Source organism: Phocoena phocoena, chromosome 9 (assembly GCF_963924675.1).
Source record: "Phocoena phocoena chromosome 9, mPhoPho1.1, whole genome shotgun sequence".
Classification (NCBI taxonomy): domain Eukaryota; kingdom Metazoa; phylum Chordata; class Mammalia; order Artiodactyla; family Phocoenidae; genus Phocoena; species Phocoena phocoena.
Genome location: NC_089227.1, coordinates 60019213 through 60035874, shown reverse-complemented (window position 1 = coordinate 60035874; position 16662 = coordinate 60019213). Strand labels below are relative to the sequence as shown.

General features: G+C 35.3%; 1 protein-coding gene across 1 annotated transcript in view; it reads right to left on the bottom strand.

Annotated features, from left to right (window-relative positions):
- The window catches only part of ZNRF2 (zinc and ring finger 2), a 96014-nt gene that overhangs the window by 7982 nt on the left and 71370 nt on the right, over positions 1 to 16662 (bottom strand). Inside the window, exon 3 of the mRNA XM_065884250.1 lies at positions 3627 to 3732. Within this exon, the coding sequence (XP_065740322.1) occupies positions 3627 to 3732 (106 nt within the window). The remainder of the gene's footprint in view (positions 1 to 3626; positions 3733 to 16662) is intronic.

Below are 16662 nucleotides of genomic sequence, written 5' to 3'. Positions count from 1 at the left end.
ATCTCTATGACATTGAGTTTTCCTAGCCACAAAAAGGTACCTGTATTTATTTTAAACCTTCTATAATCTTTCAATAAAGTTTTAAAGTCTTGAATATCCTTAAGATTTATTCTCAACATACTTTATTCCTGTTGTAGTTTCTGTTGCTGTTAATTTTTTTATTCTAAGAAAAAGTTATATATATTTTTTATACTGGGATATGAATGCAGCTGTTTTTCATATGTTGAGCTCATATCTGGCAACCCAGCTAAATTCTTATTAATTTTAATATATTATCTAATATTTATTCTTTGCTTTTGATTTTAAATTATTAATAATATAGAATTTATTAATCTGGTCCTCTTCCTCTGTTAATGTGGTAACTTATATACATAAATTTTCTAATCATATATTTCTTTGCATTCGTAACGTAAATCCAATTGGGTTGAAAGGCATTACTTTCGATCTATATTGATGAATTTGGTTTGCTAGTATGTTTCTGGATTTTGCATTTACATTCATAAATGAGAGTTCCTTTTAATTTTCTTTCTTATCCTGTCCTTGTCTGATTTGGGTTATCAAGTTTATACTATTCTCATAAAATAAGTGGGAGAACCTTCTATCATCTTCTACTTTTGGGGGGAATTTACAACTGTTAACATGGTGTTCTTTGGGTATCTGGTAAATTTGCTGTCCAACTGTTATCATGGGCTTGTTTTTAGGTTTTTGGTTTGGTTTTTAAAAAACTATTTGTGGTTTTTCAGGGTTAGTCTTAATAACTACTTATAGTTATTAGTCTATTCAGGTTTCCTATTTTTGTGTCATTTTGGACAGTATTATATTTTTAAGGAAACTGCCTGTTTTGTTTAAATTTTTTACTTGAAAAGTATAAAATTTTTCACAGAATTTTCCAATCGTTTTTAATTTCTGCCATATCTAGAGTTATGTGTTCCTTTTCATTCCTATACTGTTTATTTTTTCCTTCTAGAGACAATCTTGCCAGAGGCTAATCTATTTTATTATTCTTTTCAAAGAAACAACTTTTGACTTTGTCAGTCTCTACTCTAGTGTGTAATTTTTTCATTCAATCTTTTTCTTCTCTGATCTTTGTTTGCTTTGTGTTTATTCTGTTACCAATTTTCTAATTTCAGTAAGAACTCGGATTATTGATTTTCAGTCTTCTTAAAAATATTTTAAATTAATTAATTAATTTATTTTTGGCTGCGTAGGGTCTTTGTTGCTGCGCACGGGCTTTCTCCAGTTGCAGCAAGCGTGGGCTACTGTTCGTTGCAGTGCGTGAGCTTACTGTGGTGGCTTCTCTTGTTGCGGAGCATGGGCTCTAGGTGCGTAGGCTCAGTAGTTGTGGCGCATGGGCTTTAGCTGCTCCGTGGCATGTGGGACCCTTCTGGACCAGGGGTCAAACCCATGTCCCCTGCATTGGCAGGAGGATTCTTAACCACTGTACCACCAGGGGAGTCCCTTTCAGTCTTTCTTTTAACACAAGCCTTGGATTTCACTATTATTCAGTTCAGAGTATTTTCTAAGTTCCCTTATGACTTCTTCTTTGATCCCAGAATATTTATCTTTTGTCACTGACATCAAACTGAGCTCAGAGAACAGCTTTCTGTATGGTACCATCGTTTTGTGGTTTGTTAAGACTTGTCTTATGGTCTAGTACATGATCAATTTCTACAATACTTCATACGTACTTGAAAAGAAAATGTACTAATTGCTGGGTGCAGACATACACATACATATCCATTAGATCAAATCTGTTAACTGTATTGCTCAATTTTTCTAGGTCTTAACTAATTTTGCGTATGTGTGCTTGACTCAGTGAGAAGTGTGTTGAAATTTCCCATTATCATGATGGATTTGTCAATTTTTTCTGACAGTCCTACGAATATTTTGAGACTGTGTTCTTTGGTACACAAAGAATTGAATTTTATATACTTTTATCATAAGATATTAATAATATTTTCTGCAATAAAGTTAATTTTGTCCAATATTAATTTAGCTTTGTCAGTTTTACTTTAGTTAATATTTTCCTGGATATAGTTTACTATCCCTTTACATCCATATTTTTCGATATCCCTTATGTTTAAGTGTGTTGCTCATCAACAGCATATCCCAATCTTTTGATTTCTTTTCAACTGGTTACTTTGATCTATTTGGATTTATTATAATTACTGATACTGGATTTATTTTTGCCTCTTTGTTTTGGTACTATTTACTATTTTCTCTATGTTTTCCCCAACCCCCATGCCCTGCTTTTAAATAAAATTCCACATTATTTCTTTTATTGCTTTTAAAGTTATAGTTTTCTATTCTTTTTGTAGGTAACCTTAAATCGTCTTAAATCAAATTTTTCCTGAAACCAAGAACACTTTATGAAAAACCAGATGGGCTCTGGAGTCAAACAGACATGGCTAGAATCTCAGTTCTTCCATTTATTACCAGCTATGTGACCTTGGAGAGATTGCCTGTGGTTCCCCAGCTTATTTCCTCAGCTGTACAATGAGATTGTTACAAGGCTTATATACGATAACCTATTCAAGAAGCTATGGACAACACCTGGATCACAGTAAATGCTTAACAAATGGTAGCCTTTGGGATGCAAACAGATATGGGCTTAACTCTTAGTACTAGCAGGAAAAAGGTCATTTTTTTAAAACATCTTTATTGGAGTATAATTGCTTCACAATGGTGTGTCAGCTTCTGCTGTATGACAAAGTAAACCAGCCATACATATACATATGTGTGTGTGTGTGTGTGTGTGTGTGTGTATATATATATATATATATATATATATATATATATATATATATATATATCCATCCCCATATCTCCTCCCTCGTGTCTCCCTCCCACTCTCCCTATCCCGCCCCTCTAGGTGGACACAAAGCACCAAGCTGATCTCCCTGTGCTATGCGGCTGTTTCCCACTAGCTATCTATTTTACATTTGGTAGTGTATATATGTCCATGCCACCCTCTCACTTTGTCCCAGCTTACCCTTCCCCCTCCCTGTGTCCTCAAGTCCATTCTCTACGCCTGCGTCTTTATTCCTGTCCTTCCCCTAGGTTCTTCACAACCTTTTTTTGTAAATTATTTTAGATTCCACATATTTGTGTTAGCATACGGTATTTGTTTTTCTCTTTCTGACTTACTTCACTCTTTATGACAGTCTCTAGGTCCATCCACCTCACTACAAATAACTCAATTTCGTTTCTTTTTATGGCTGGGTAATATTCCATTGTATATATGTGCCACATCTTCTTTATCCATTAATCTGTCAATGGACACTTAGGTTGCTTCCACATCCTGGTATTGTAAATAGTGCTGCAATGAACATTGTGGTACATGACTCTTATTGAATTATGGTTTTCTCAGGGTATATGCCCAGTAGTGGGTCTGCTGGGTCATATGGTAGTTCTATTTTTAGTTTTTTAAGGAACCTCCATACTGTTCTCCATAGTGGCTGTATCAATTTACATTCCCACCAACAGTAAGGCTATTGTTTTTTAAGAAATGGGGAAAGGGAGTTTCAATGAAGAAGAAATCTTTTCAGCCCTAACTACAAAAGTATGAAACCTGAGAAAGGTCTTTTAGTCTAATATCAATTTGGTTAACATAAAAATAAACTTACCCTTTATGATATATGCATAGACAAGGCAGCCGTGCTATAGTATCTCCCTGCTGCAATTCTTCAAGGCATATTGCACATTCCCCAGCATCTTTACTCAGCACATCCTCTGAGAAAAAAGAAAATGAGTTTAGGACAATAAAACTGAAAGAATTATGTGAAAGCTAACTTATGAAGAGTGGTGACTGGCATATTTTGTCAGAAATACATAAAACTCAGCACCTCTATTTGAAATGCTATTCACAAATCAGTGAATAATGTTTACCTTTACTTATGGACAGTGTCTCTCATTTCCATTTAGATTTCATTGAGGCATTGCAGTTACTAATTAAGAACAGTATGGAATCCTCCAACTTGCAAATGACTTTGCTATAAAACTTTATCAGTAAGTCAGTTATTTGGAATTTATTGTCCTTATGCTACTAATCAATATTAATCTGGTGCCCAAGCTAGTTCAAAAAAGTGTATAGAGTATAACATGGCAGAAAAGACATGAAAATACTATTGTAATTTTTAAAATAACAAAATTGCATAAGTTAAAGAAATCATCTTTAATACAGGACTTTAAAAAAAATCTGCTTAATTCAAGAAAATACAAAGGTAAATCAAAGCTTTTGTGTAGATTCTGAACGGGATTTTTGGAAACTTGAGGATTTCAGGCATTAGGCTCAACATTAATCCTTTTTTTCTTTTTAACATTAAATTTCCCAATTTTAATAACTGTACTATATTTAGGTCTTAATCCTTTCCCATGACAATGCCAAGTCTACTCCAGGCAGCAATTACACTAACTTGCAGGGTATTTTAATCACTTTGTTTAAAATATTCCTATGGTGAAACCCTTTATAAAGCAAAAATTCCTTTCGGGGGAAAGAAAAAAAAAAAGGCTCTCTCAATTTATGTTTTATACTGAAATTTTAATTTAAATTACATTTTATTAACGTTAAATTTTAATTTTACAAGGATCTTGCCTAAAATAGAGTATATTAGCCAGACATACTTTGTGACTTTTTTTTTTTTTTCTTTTTCTTTACGCGGGCCTCTCACTGCTGTGGCTCCCCCTGCCGCGGAGCACAGGCTCCAGACACGCAGACCCAGCAGCCACGGCCCATGGGCCCAGCCGCTCCGCGGCATGCGGGATCCTCCCGAACCAGGGCACGAACCCGCTTCCCCCGCATCAGCAGGCGGACCCCCAACCACTGCGCCACCAGGGAAGCCCTGTAACTCTTTTTAAATGAGGAATAATTAAAACATGCCATTAAAACTGTTGAAGAGTACACATTCTTAGTAAGTTTGGAGAACAAAAAGCAAAAGCAGGAACATGCAGTATAAATTTATATCACAAATAGATAAATTACTGGTTTTGGAAATAAAACCAAACAAGCTAAAGGGGAAAGGCTGCATTAATCTCTACCTAAGTGCTTAAACACAGAGCAAGGCAGGAAAGTCTCCTAAAATTAAGTACTTATCTGCTAGTCCCATACCTCTTATAAACAGCAACAAATTTAATTGTGCACATATCTGTAACAGTTCCTTCTAGAAAAGTCCATTCTATAAGTAGTTCCCCCTTTAGATATTCATTTTGAGATAGCACATTAAGATGAAATACAGACTCTATTTGGTCTACAGAAAGTAAGGTAGCAGCAGATGATTTACCCATAAGGCTAGAGGGGGTAAGAGGGCAACTTCCACAGAAAAAGGAAAGGCCTTAGCAAGAAGGCTTATGCTTTCAGAATCTAGGGAATATGGTTGAAGTAATTTTAGCTAACTATTGGGTAGCTCACAAGCTAATATATCACATCAAAGACTTAACCAGAAGAAGATTTTTGGGCAAGTGGAACTGGGTAAATGGAAAATGATGCCTATCAACACTCCCCTCAAGAGTCCTCTCCCCATTTTTCTTTTCTTGACCCTGGAGGTCCCAACCACAACCCCGACCCCACCTGCAACCCCAAGTCTTTCCTCCTTCTCTTGATCTCCATTTTCCTCTTATTGTTCTGGACAGGTTTCCACAGAGAGGGAACCAGTTTAATGTAAAGCACCTAACTAGTGTTAAAGTTAATTGGTATATTGGAACCCACAAAATGGAAGTCATCTCAGTGGCTCTGACCACATCCCAAACCTATACCTAAGTCAGCCTAAACTACAGAAAATACCTCACTCTCAAGGAAACCCAACACCAACCACAATCCTCCAACTCAGCTTTAGCTAGCCTACTTTGTCCTAGAACCTGCTAGCCTTATAAGGAAACCCCAGCCTCCTAGCCAATCATGCCTTGTTTTCACAGTGCCTCTTCTAAGGCCCCATAAAACTCACTCTTGTCCAAAGTCCCCTGGGGAGGTGCTTATTAGGCACTGTAGTCCCCCAATCGATGGATTGTTTTTCCCTTGAATAAAGGATATCAAACTTGTTACCAAATTTTTTAGTTTTATTATTTAACACTAGGATGATAGCAATGAAAAAAAGAGGAAAAGATATGAAGGAAACACTAAAAGATCATAGTACAGGTATAATTCCAAATAATATGGAATTTTTTGTGGTATGTTCTCACCACTTAGATTTTTTTCACCACAAAGATATACCACATCGTAACATAAATCTAAGTCCCAAAACTAACTTCAAAAAATTAACCATCACTTTTTATCAAGCCTAAGACATCAATAATTATAAGATACACCATGAGTTTTATATTTCACCAAGAAAAAAATGCTTCCATTAAACTATGACACAAATCAATTTTAAGACATGTCTCATTTTTCAGAGCTGTTAAAATTTATAAAGTGTGTCTTAGAATTGATGGACTAGGGTATCAAATTTTCTATCTTTTGGAATACAGTAACAATGCATCTAGATTTAAGTATAAAGGAACCAAAAAAATCTCTATTAACATAAATTAGATAGACCAGCTTTTAAAAAATAAAAAGTATTGCCACATTTTTGCCATATAAATCTATGTAACAGATTCTCAACACAAAATAAAAATAGGTAGAAATCCACGAAGTAAAAGCTTCTGAATTCATTGTTCACAGAAATGTAAGTGTCTTAAACTTGCTTTTATGTTGACCTAGAACTACCAACTCTCATTTCTTTATTACAATAGGTTTTAAAAATCTTTTGAGTTGGGAAAATTTTAATATCTTAAAAGGCCTTGGTTATTGTTTATAAGAAAATTTATTTACAGTACAACAAAGACAAACCCAATCTGCACATAATTAACAGAATATATATTTTAAGAATATAGGGCTTCCCTGGTGGCGCAGTGGTTGAGAGTCCGCCTGCCAAAGCAGGGGACGCGGGTTCGTGCCCCAGTCCGGGAAGATCCCACATGCCGCGGAGTGGCTGGGCCCGTGAGCCATGGCCGCTGAGCCTGCGCATCCGGAGCCTGTGCTCCGCAACGGGAGAGGCCACAACAGTGAGAGGCCTGCATACGGCAAAAAAATAAAAATAAGAAGAATATAATGATATGCCTTGCAGGTACTAATTTTAAAAAATCTTTTTAGTTTAATCTAGAATGACATATTAATGTCAGTCATTTTAATCAGAAGGTCCTAAAGCCCAAGTAATAAAAAATATGCAGAACTGTATTTTCTACGTTAAGATATATATATATATACACATATATATGTGTGTGTGTGTGTATATATACATGTACATATATAAGAACATTCCAAACACATTAATTTCAGTGCAGCCCAATATCCAATGTAAACAGTTTGTAATGAAATGATCTCTGCTCAGAAAATTAAAAGTTAACATTAACATATTATAGTCACTGCTCAACTGCATTTTGATAAGCAACTCTGAGTTAAAAGACAGTTCGTTCTCAACAGTTACTGCCCCAAGTAGCAAATGCTTAATTTTCAAATTTGAAAGTCTTATTTCCAATAGAATCTGTCTTTGAAGGTAGTTTTTATTTTTGAAAAGTTACTATGAAACGTGATTAATTTTTGACTGGAGGTTTTCCAGAGTATGCCCCTCTCCTACCCCATTGTGACACTACTTTCTTTCAAAGGGAAATTTTCAGCTTAGTAATGAGATACATACAGAGTTAAATAGGGCCTAGAAATACCACTAAATCCAGGACACTGAAGCATCTTTAAGACAGCTGGGTAAAGGTTATTAAAAGTCTTTAGCGGGCTTCCCTGGTGGCGCAGTGGTTGAGAGTCCGCCTGCCAATGCAGGGGACACAGGTTCGTGCCCCGGTCCGGGAAGATCCCACATGCCACGGAGCAGCTAGGCCCGTGAGCCATGGCCGCTGAGCCTGTGCGTCCGGAGCCTGTGCTCCGCATCGGGAGAGGCCACAACAGTGAGAGGCCCGCGTACCACAAAAAAAAAAAAAAAAAAAGTCTTTAGCTAATCAATTGAAAACATTCATGAAGAAACCATCTCAGGCAATAAGGAGTCAATGTTTTAGGACTAGAATACCTTAAGGGTAGACTACTAACTGGCCAAAATTAATATGAGAAAAGCAGAGAAGGGAACACAAATAGATTTAACTACCATGGTTGGCTAGTATGGAATTCCCGCTCTCCACAAGCACTGATTAGTGGACAGATACTCAAGACTGTGAACAGGAAACTAAACTTGTGTTGCTTTTTCAAAAGTGTTGTTGATGTCCCACCTAACAGCTGGAATCAGTGTATTATTCCTTATCAGTCTAATTCTTTGATTTATTCACATGGTCTATGCATTGATTTAGAGGTACTGATACAGGAAAAGAAGAATTAAACCTAGAATAGAACAATGATTTTATCAAGAAGTAGGCACCAGAATCACTTGGGTATGTATTCTGCTCAACAGAGAAACAAAACAGAACAAAAAAACATATACCTGGGCCCCATCCCTAGAGATTCTGAAATATACCCCTGCTTCAGAAAACAACTGCTATCAAGGAAACAGCGTGCTGAAGTAGAAAGAGCGTAAGATTTAAAGCTGCAAACGATATATGAATTTCCATTCTCACTATTAGTTAGGTACATAACATCCAAAATGCTGGTCACCCTTGAGTTTCCTTTTACTCTTCTTTAATACTAGCACTAATAAAGGTATTCAAAATATTATAGAGATGAAATTTTAAAGACTCTTGTGTAAAAATTCATGTTATAAAAACACTATACAAAATATCAGTTTTTATCATTATCAGAAAAACCTTTATGGACTTCTTGAAAAACAAAGTTGGTCATTTATCTCTGTCCTCTTCTCCCCATTCTGGTTATTCTAGTTGTTGCAATTTTATAAAATGTCATAAATAATCCCATGGCCAACATAAACTTCTATAGGATACTCCTGACCCAGCCATTTCTAGAGACCTATTATAATTGCCAGACTGGTAACAACTCCATACAAACGATACTGCCTAATTAACTTTTAAACGTTTTGGCTTCATTCTATATTTAAAAGTACTATAAATGTCCACTTTGTTACATGCTTTTAGACGTACTTAAGTCTTTTATTAATCCTATGAGGTAACTAAGGTTACCTCCATTTTACAGATAAAGAAACTGAGGCTCAAATAAATTAGGTAACTTACCAGAAGTTACTAAACTAGTAAGTTCTAGGGTCAGCATTCAAATTTAGGGTAAGTCTTTGGCCCTTCTACAACTTCATGAATTTTGCTACAAAACAATTTCACTTTAAGAGTATAAATACAGAAGCAAACTGTTTTAGGCAACATTAGGTTTGAAATATTAAAGGTGAGGATAGCTACCTACTTAGAGGAAGTATGCTTAAGACTGGTCATATGCTTTATCTTCTGGAGTTATTAAACTGCTATAAAAACTGGTATCAGAAATGAGCTCACACTTTACCGCTTACTTCCTTCTATGGAACAGGAAAATAGCCCTGTCCAATAGAACTTTCTATGATGACAGAAATAATCTTTTAACTGTGTTGTCCAAAACAGTAGCTACTAGCCACATACGGCCTGAAAATAGCACTTGAAATGTGTGCAACTGAGAAACTGAATTGTAAATTTAATTTTTGCAAAATGTGAAATCTATATATTTCAATACAGTAGATAAGGAACACACATTTATAAACTAAAAACTTCTGTAAACTGTTATTTTACTTATAGCCTCAAGCTCTTAATTTGCATCACCCAAAGAAATTACTTAAAATTCAAGCAGCCAAATATGCAAAATTAAAATATTTAGCAAGTACAAGCACATATCCATATAGTTATTGCACATCAAGACAACATGAAAAAAAGCAGACAGCCAAAATCCTTTGGGGTGGTGGGGGAGAAAAACAACAAGACCAAATTTGTTAGAGGCAGCCAACAAAACTCCATGCGAAAATTTCATAATCATCACAACCTTATTTTCAGATCAAGTATCCAAAGGTGTATGATCTTTTCAGCAAAATACAATGCCAAGCACTATTATGGATCAGGCATTTTTACCTGAAGACTTATTTTTTGTTCTTGAACCCTCAATGATAGCAGTAGAAAACAAAAGCAGCTGAAATGTGAAATAATCCCTAGAAAAGTCAAGAATTAAAAAAATTCACAACATTAGTAAGAAGCAATTACTCAAAGAATGAAAAATTGCGGCTCACAAGGTTTATTAATAAATACTTTCAGATATAGAGTTATATCTAATGGACTTAAGAGAGGTTAACATTAATATTCTAGATTATAGATCCGTGAGATGTTACTGTACTCAAGTATCATTAAGGGGAGTTAGAAATGATATTTAACAAAGGGAAACAGTCATTTTCACTGTAAGATTAATATATCAATAAAAACATGGGGATAACCTTTACTAAACTGTCTAAAACTCAAAGTTCATGGTCAGGGTCAAATTTTACCCTGTTTGGAAACTTCTTATTCTGATTCGATGAGAAACTGCGGGCTTCCTCTGCCTAGATGCTACTGACATTTACTGCATCAATGCTTTCTTTAGGTTAAATATAATTGAGAACTGGCTAAACACATAGCCACTTTTCATTTGCACTGTTAGAAATTTACTTTAAAATTAAGACTATTCTTCAAGAGGAGACAGAAGTTGTGAGTCTTCTGATGACTTTTAAGGAAAGATGTGTACTCTTGGGAATATTTTGGAAATTGACATTTGGCACCTTCTCCAAGAAAATATAAGTAAAATAAAATGGAACCCAAAGTACATACTCCAAACAGTAAAATATACAAAAACAACACTAACTAAAACTTATAGATTTAGCTTTCTTGGACCTTTTTGTTTCTAACTTGCCTAAAAAAATAGCTCAGGAATAAGTATTTTATAAAACCAGATACTGGGACTTCCCTGGTGGTGCAGTGGTTAAGAATCCGCCTGCCAATGCAGGGAACATGGTTCGATCCCTGGTCCAGGAAGATCCCACATGTCACGGAGCAACTAAGCCCGTGCGTCACAACTACTGAGCCTGCGTTCTAGAGCTGGCAAGCTACACTACTGAGCCCACGCTCCACAACTACTGAAGCCCGCACGCTTAGAGCCGTGCTCCGCAAGGGAAGCCACTGCAATGAGAAGCCCGCGCACAGCAACGAAGACCCAATGCAGCCAAAAATTAATTAATTAATTTTTTAAAAAAAGGAACCTAATAAGCTGCAAGAAGTTATACAAGTCATCTAAGAAATTTTTAAATTACCAACTTACTCCCCAATCTTCATACCAAATTAAGATGACTTTCCTTTACTCCCTCCCTGTTACAAATCGCTGATTTGCTAAACCCTGAATAAGTGTTTACCTAAATGAATTGTCCACATTAAAAAATAAAGACCCAAAAACTAAACAAAAAAATGCCCCAAAACACACACATATAGAAAAGAAAAAAAAAGAAAAGAAACTCTTGAATATATACAAAAATAGAATAAAATATACTTTGAACTAAAAAGTTTCAGGTCCATTTTTGTTTTGAATCAATGCAGAGAGAAAAACATCAGTCCTAAAAAAACCAAAAAAGCTGATTTTCAAACTTAATTTATGATTGTATACTTTTAGAATTAGATTAATGTATTAAATTATAATGTAGGCTTTAATGGCAATAACAAAAGAGTCAAACAATCTGGGTAATATAATGTAGCAAATTTTAAAAAAGTGTTATTTATAGACAGTTCTAGGTTCAAATTCCAACTCTGCAACGGGTTTAGGAATATAATGGGGTAATAATACCTACTTCATACGGCAGTGGTAAGAATTAAATAATATCTGTTAAATACCTACCACTGTACCTGGCAAGAAGCAGGTATGTTCTGAATACTAGCTATGTGATTACTGGCAAGAAAGGACACTTCCTCTGAGTTTGTTTTCTCCAATCTAAAGAAATGATGAAACCTGCTAGACTTGTATCTTAAAAGTGTTATGAAGATCTAATGAGATAACGCAAATGGAATGCAGTCTTACGGAAAAGAATAGGCCTGAACTTTGGACAATGCACAAAATTCTGAGTCTCATTTTCTTCAAATAAATTGCAAGTCATAATACCTGCATCTCACAGTCTTTCATATTGATGATTAAAAATAAAAGAACTGGGCTTCCCTGGTGGCGCAGTGGTTGAGAGTCCGCCTGCCGATGTAGGGGACATGGGTTCGTGCCCCAGTCTGGGAAGATCCCACATACCGCGGAGCGGCTGGGCCCGTGAGCCATGGCCACTGAGCCTGTGCATCTGGAGCCTCTGCTCCATAACGGGAGAGGCCACAACAGTGAGAGGCCCATGTACCACAAAAAAAAAAAAAATAAAAGAACTAATGAATGTAAAAATGCTTAAGGCTCTAAATGTTAGCTAAATTAAACAAAATTCTACTATCATATTGAAACTGAAAAATGTCAATACAATGGTATTGTATTATAGCATACAACAAAACATATTATGTCAGAACTATTATCAGATTTATGAACTACGATTCTATCTATCATTCTGTTAGAACGAATCTGAGAAGGCGTATTACAATGTGTATGTATACGTACTGAGGCTAAAGTGTGATGGTGTTTCCCTGCTGCTTCCCCAAGGCTACAAGGTAATTAGCAGGCTGACTGGTAGATAATGTACAGGGTCAAAACTCAAAATGCCTAAAGGGGGATAAGCCACAAAACGTTCAAAAAGTAGCTCATCTTTTAACCTACTTCATAAGAAAAAAGAACAGCACAGTTGTGACAATAAATGCCAACTGAATTTGGCCTTAGTTTTAGGGGTTAACAGGTAATTGTGACAAAATGGTGCCCACAGTCCTATCTATCTAACTGGTGCCCACAGCTACTATAAAATGCCATGTGGGAATAAAGAGCCAGTGTGGCTAGGTATATTTAAAGCAGCTGCAAATTTAGGTTTATAGATGAAATTTCTTCATTTTCAAAATACTGACTCAAAAACATTTTTGATACTGTGTAAGCAAACAAAAAAAAGTCTGTGAGCCTAATGTAGCCAATACTTTGCAACCTCTGTATTCAAGAAGCAGTAAATTCCATGAGGGCAGAGAACCTTGTAGGTTCTGCTTACTCCAGCACGTAGCATAGTGTTTTGTACACAGTAACTGCTTGATAAATATTTTTTGAATAGCTAATGAAGCAAAAGATCTCTGAAGACTAAAGAAAGCACCAAGCAACAAATGACTGCAAGTGAAGTGCCCAAGTCACTGAAACACCAACCCTCTGGCTTTGGGGCAGAGAAAAGGCCCCAAAGCCAGAGGGTTGGTGTTTCAGTGACTTGGGCACTTCACTTGCAGTCTGGTGACTCAGCTGAGCTCAGACCTATTTTTTTTCCTATTTTTTTTTAAGTGTACTGACTTCTTCTTTATCCAGTGGTTCATATCAGCCAATCAACCAGAAAGCACTGAATATATGTGGAGTTTGCCAATAAATAATTATAGGTTGATTAGCATGTATGGGTAAAGAATTAAAAGCACTATGTATGCACAGGAGAGAGATTTTAAATGTCCACTCCTAAGATAATAAAGCAAAGTGTGAAACTCAAATGTACCTGAAGGAAAAAGCAGGAAGGTGGGAACCAGTAGCTCTGACAACAGTCATGTAACATTAACAACTCAGAGTTCTTTCTTGATCCCTCTTCACCCTGCTACTAAATGACTAAATACTGTGACTAAATTACTAAAATAACTGTAACTAATTGCTGGATCCTGGAGAATCTAAATCTAGATTCATCTGAAACTTCAGATAATGAAACCTCATGAAAAATCAAGAGACAGCAAGTGTAAACTGGGTTTATAAAAAAATTGTTTTAAGAAGAGGGGAAACACACTGATTTTGAAACAGGTTTATTTCTTTCTGCTCAAAGTTGACCAATCCTTCAGTTGCCCAGGCAACTTCAGTACCTGAGTGAATCCCACTGGAACAAGGGAAGAAGGCTGCTCTGACAGTGAAAGCACTACTGAAAGAAAGAAGCTACTAAGTTGGCCTGAGGACAGAACTCTCTCTGCACCCAAGAACAGGGAAACTTCTTTCCTCACACTTTTAAACAAAAAGGGCTAGTGTGTGCCAAGCTAATGACCACAAGGCTCACAAGAGAAGAATATCCTACATTCTATCCACTTCTATTTGAGAAAGAAATAATAGTATGATCTACATGTGTGCTAACATTATGGAACAGAGAAAGGTCATAAACTAAGTATACACAACAATGTGAATGAAGGTGAAGCAAGCTGATAAACTGAAATAGACACCTACTATAATATCAGAACAAATGAATGGATGGAAGAAAGGGAGGGAGGAAAGGGATGATGACTTTACAAGTAGAAATTCCTAGAACCAAAACCCATTATTTTTTAATATTTCAGAAGGGAAAAAGGAAGGCCAATGCAGAAAACTAAGTTAGTAATCTAGAATAAATATCATGTAACTAAAAAAAAAAAAAAAAATTAACAAAAACGTAAGACAGAGGATACATCAAGGAGCTCTAATGTTGAAATTACAGGACTCACAGGAAGAGAAAAGGAACAGAGAAAGAAATAATAATCAAAGAAATACTAGAAGAAAATAATCCCTGAGCTGACTAAACATTTGAGTTGCTAGACTGAAAAGGTTTATAAAGTCTCAAGCAGGATTAATAAAGATGGGAGTAGAGTGAAAAAACACTTAAATACATGCATCCTGGGGAAAAAAGAGGATTTCCAACCTTCAAAAAAAATTAACCTGTAAGCTTCCAAATGGAAAGAACAGGTAAGTTAAGATGAAAAAACAATGAGACCCAGCAAGACTTCACATCTGTAATACTGGGAGTAAGACAGTACACAATTTTACAGACTTAAAGGGAAAAAAGAAAGAAATAAAAATATCCTATATTCAGCAAAAGATAGTAATCATATATGAAGGTGAACAAGAAACACTTGGGAATTCAACAGCTCATTAAGTATACCATCCATGAAAGGCTTTCTAAGGAAATTATTCATGAAAATGCTTTTAACAAAAAAGAAAATTAAGAACAAAACCCTCAATATACAGGAAGTGAAAATTAAAGAGTACAAAAAACAGCAGTGAGCAATGAAATATGTTTAAGTGAAATTTAAATCTAAATAGATAATACTGTGACTGAAACTGTAATATAACTAAGGATTTTTGAAACAAAAGGAACATCCTGCCAGTGCAAAACTTAATACGTAATTCGGATGTAAAGTCTAAATTATTTCATAATATCCAGGACTTGGAGACAGAGGGGGAGGGGAGTAGGGGACAGGAAAGTGAGCAAGAATAATATATTAGGGGGATGAGCACAAAGAAAACTCCTAATTTTGATAGAATAAAACAGAAGTATATGTTTAAAAATATATATTAAAGCAAGGTAACCAACAAAGGAATGAAAGATGTATAGTAAAAGTTCCGAACTAATCTGGAGGAAAGGGAAAGTAACTTGATCAATCCAGAGAAGGCTGGGAAGAACAAAGTAAAATAGACAATAAACACCAAATAAGGGAAAGAACAACACTAAATTTACCAGCTATAACGTAAGTGTATGTGTGTTGAACAGTATAACAGGACATCATATAACTACCATCTAGCCTCAACAAATCACCTTATTTACTATGAATTAAAAAGAAAAAAATAAACAAAACAGGGAAACATAGAGAAGCAACTGTCCTAGAACACATGCCAAGATATAAGAGCTCAGGAATGAAGATGAAAAAGAAGAGGGAAAAAAGCCTATTACAAAATGAAGGTGAAACTTAGAAGGAGAACAAGAAAGAATAGACATACCTGATATCACAGTTAGGAATACAAGGGGTCAAAACTGAGAATAGTAAACTGGAAATGAAAAAAGCTTTAATAATTACAGAAAAAAATGTTACCTAAGGAAGACAAGAAAAGGAGATCCTATTACACACCTACAGTATTATAAAATTACATCACAGAAACAAAAATAGATCTAGATCTATATACTTAAATCCTAGAATTGAATTGAATCCTAGAAAAAACTTATCATGAAATATCAACACTATTTAAAATATATGCTAGTAGATATTGGTCAAAAAAAATAGAGTTCTTTGGGCACCTTGGCAAAAAGACTGTCAATTCTAAAAGGAGGTGAAATCAGGCTGGTCTCAGACATCTCCAGAGAAGCATTTTACACTGTAAGACTGGAAGAAAGCTTATAATATCCTCAAGTAAAGGAAGCGCAACCCAAAGATTTCACACCCAAACTGTTATTCAAAAACAAAAACAAAAAACACAGACAACCAATATTAAACATGCAAGCAGTCTAGTAAACTGTTTCCCATGAGCCCTTCTCAAAGGATTTATATGAGGATAAACCTCAGCTAACCAAGAGATGCCTGGAATAGCTAAAGCAAAAAGATTTGCAGTGAGAACTGAATCTACTTAACTGTAAGATTAAAACAAATGTGGGAATTATGATTAGATAATATATAACATATACCTAAAAAATTAAAAGTTCATTATTATCTATAATAATTGGGTGTAAAAAAGTATCATTTGAAGTTGACAAGGCAAATAAGAGAAGTATAAATATCTTTAATAGCATAAGAGTAAAGATTAAGATAATGTAATAACTAAAATTGGGACAGAGCGGTACGAAAGGCAGAAAGAGGAAATATATTCAATTTCATCACTGTTCA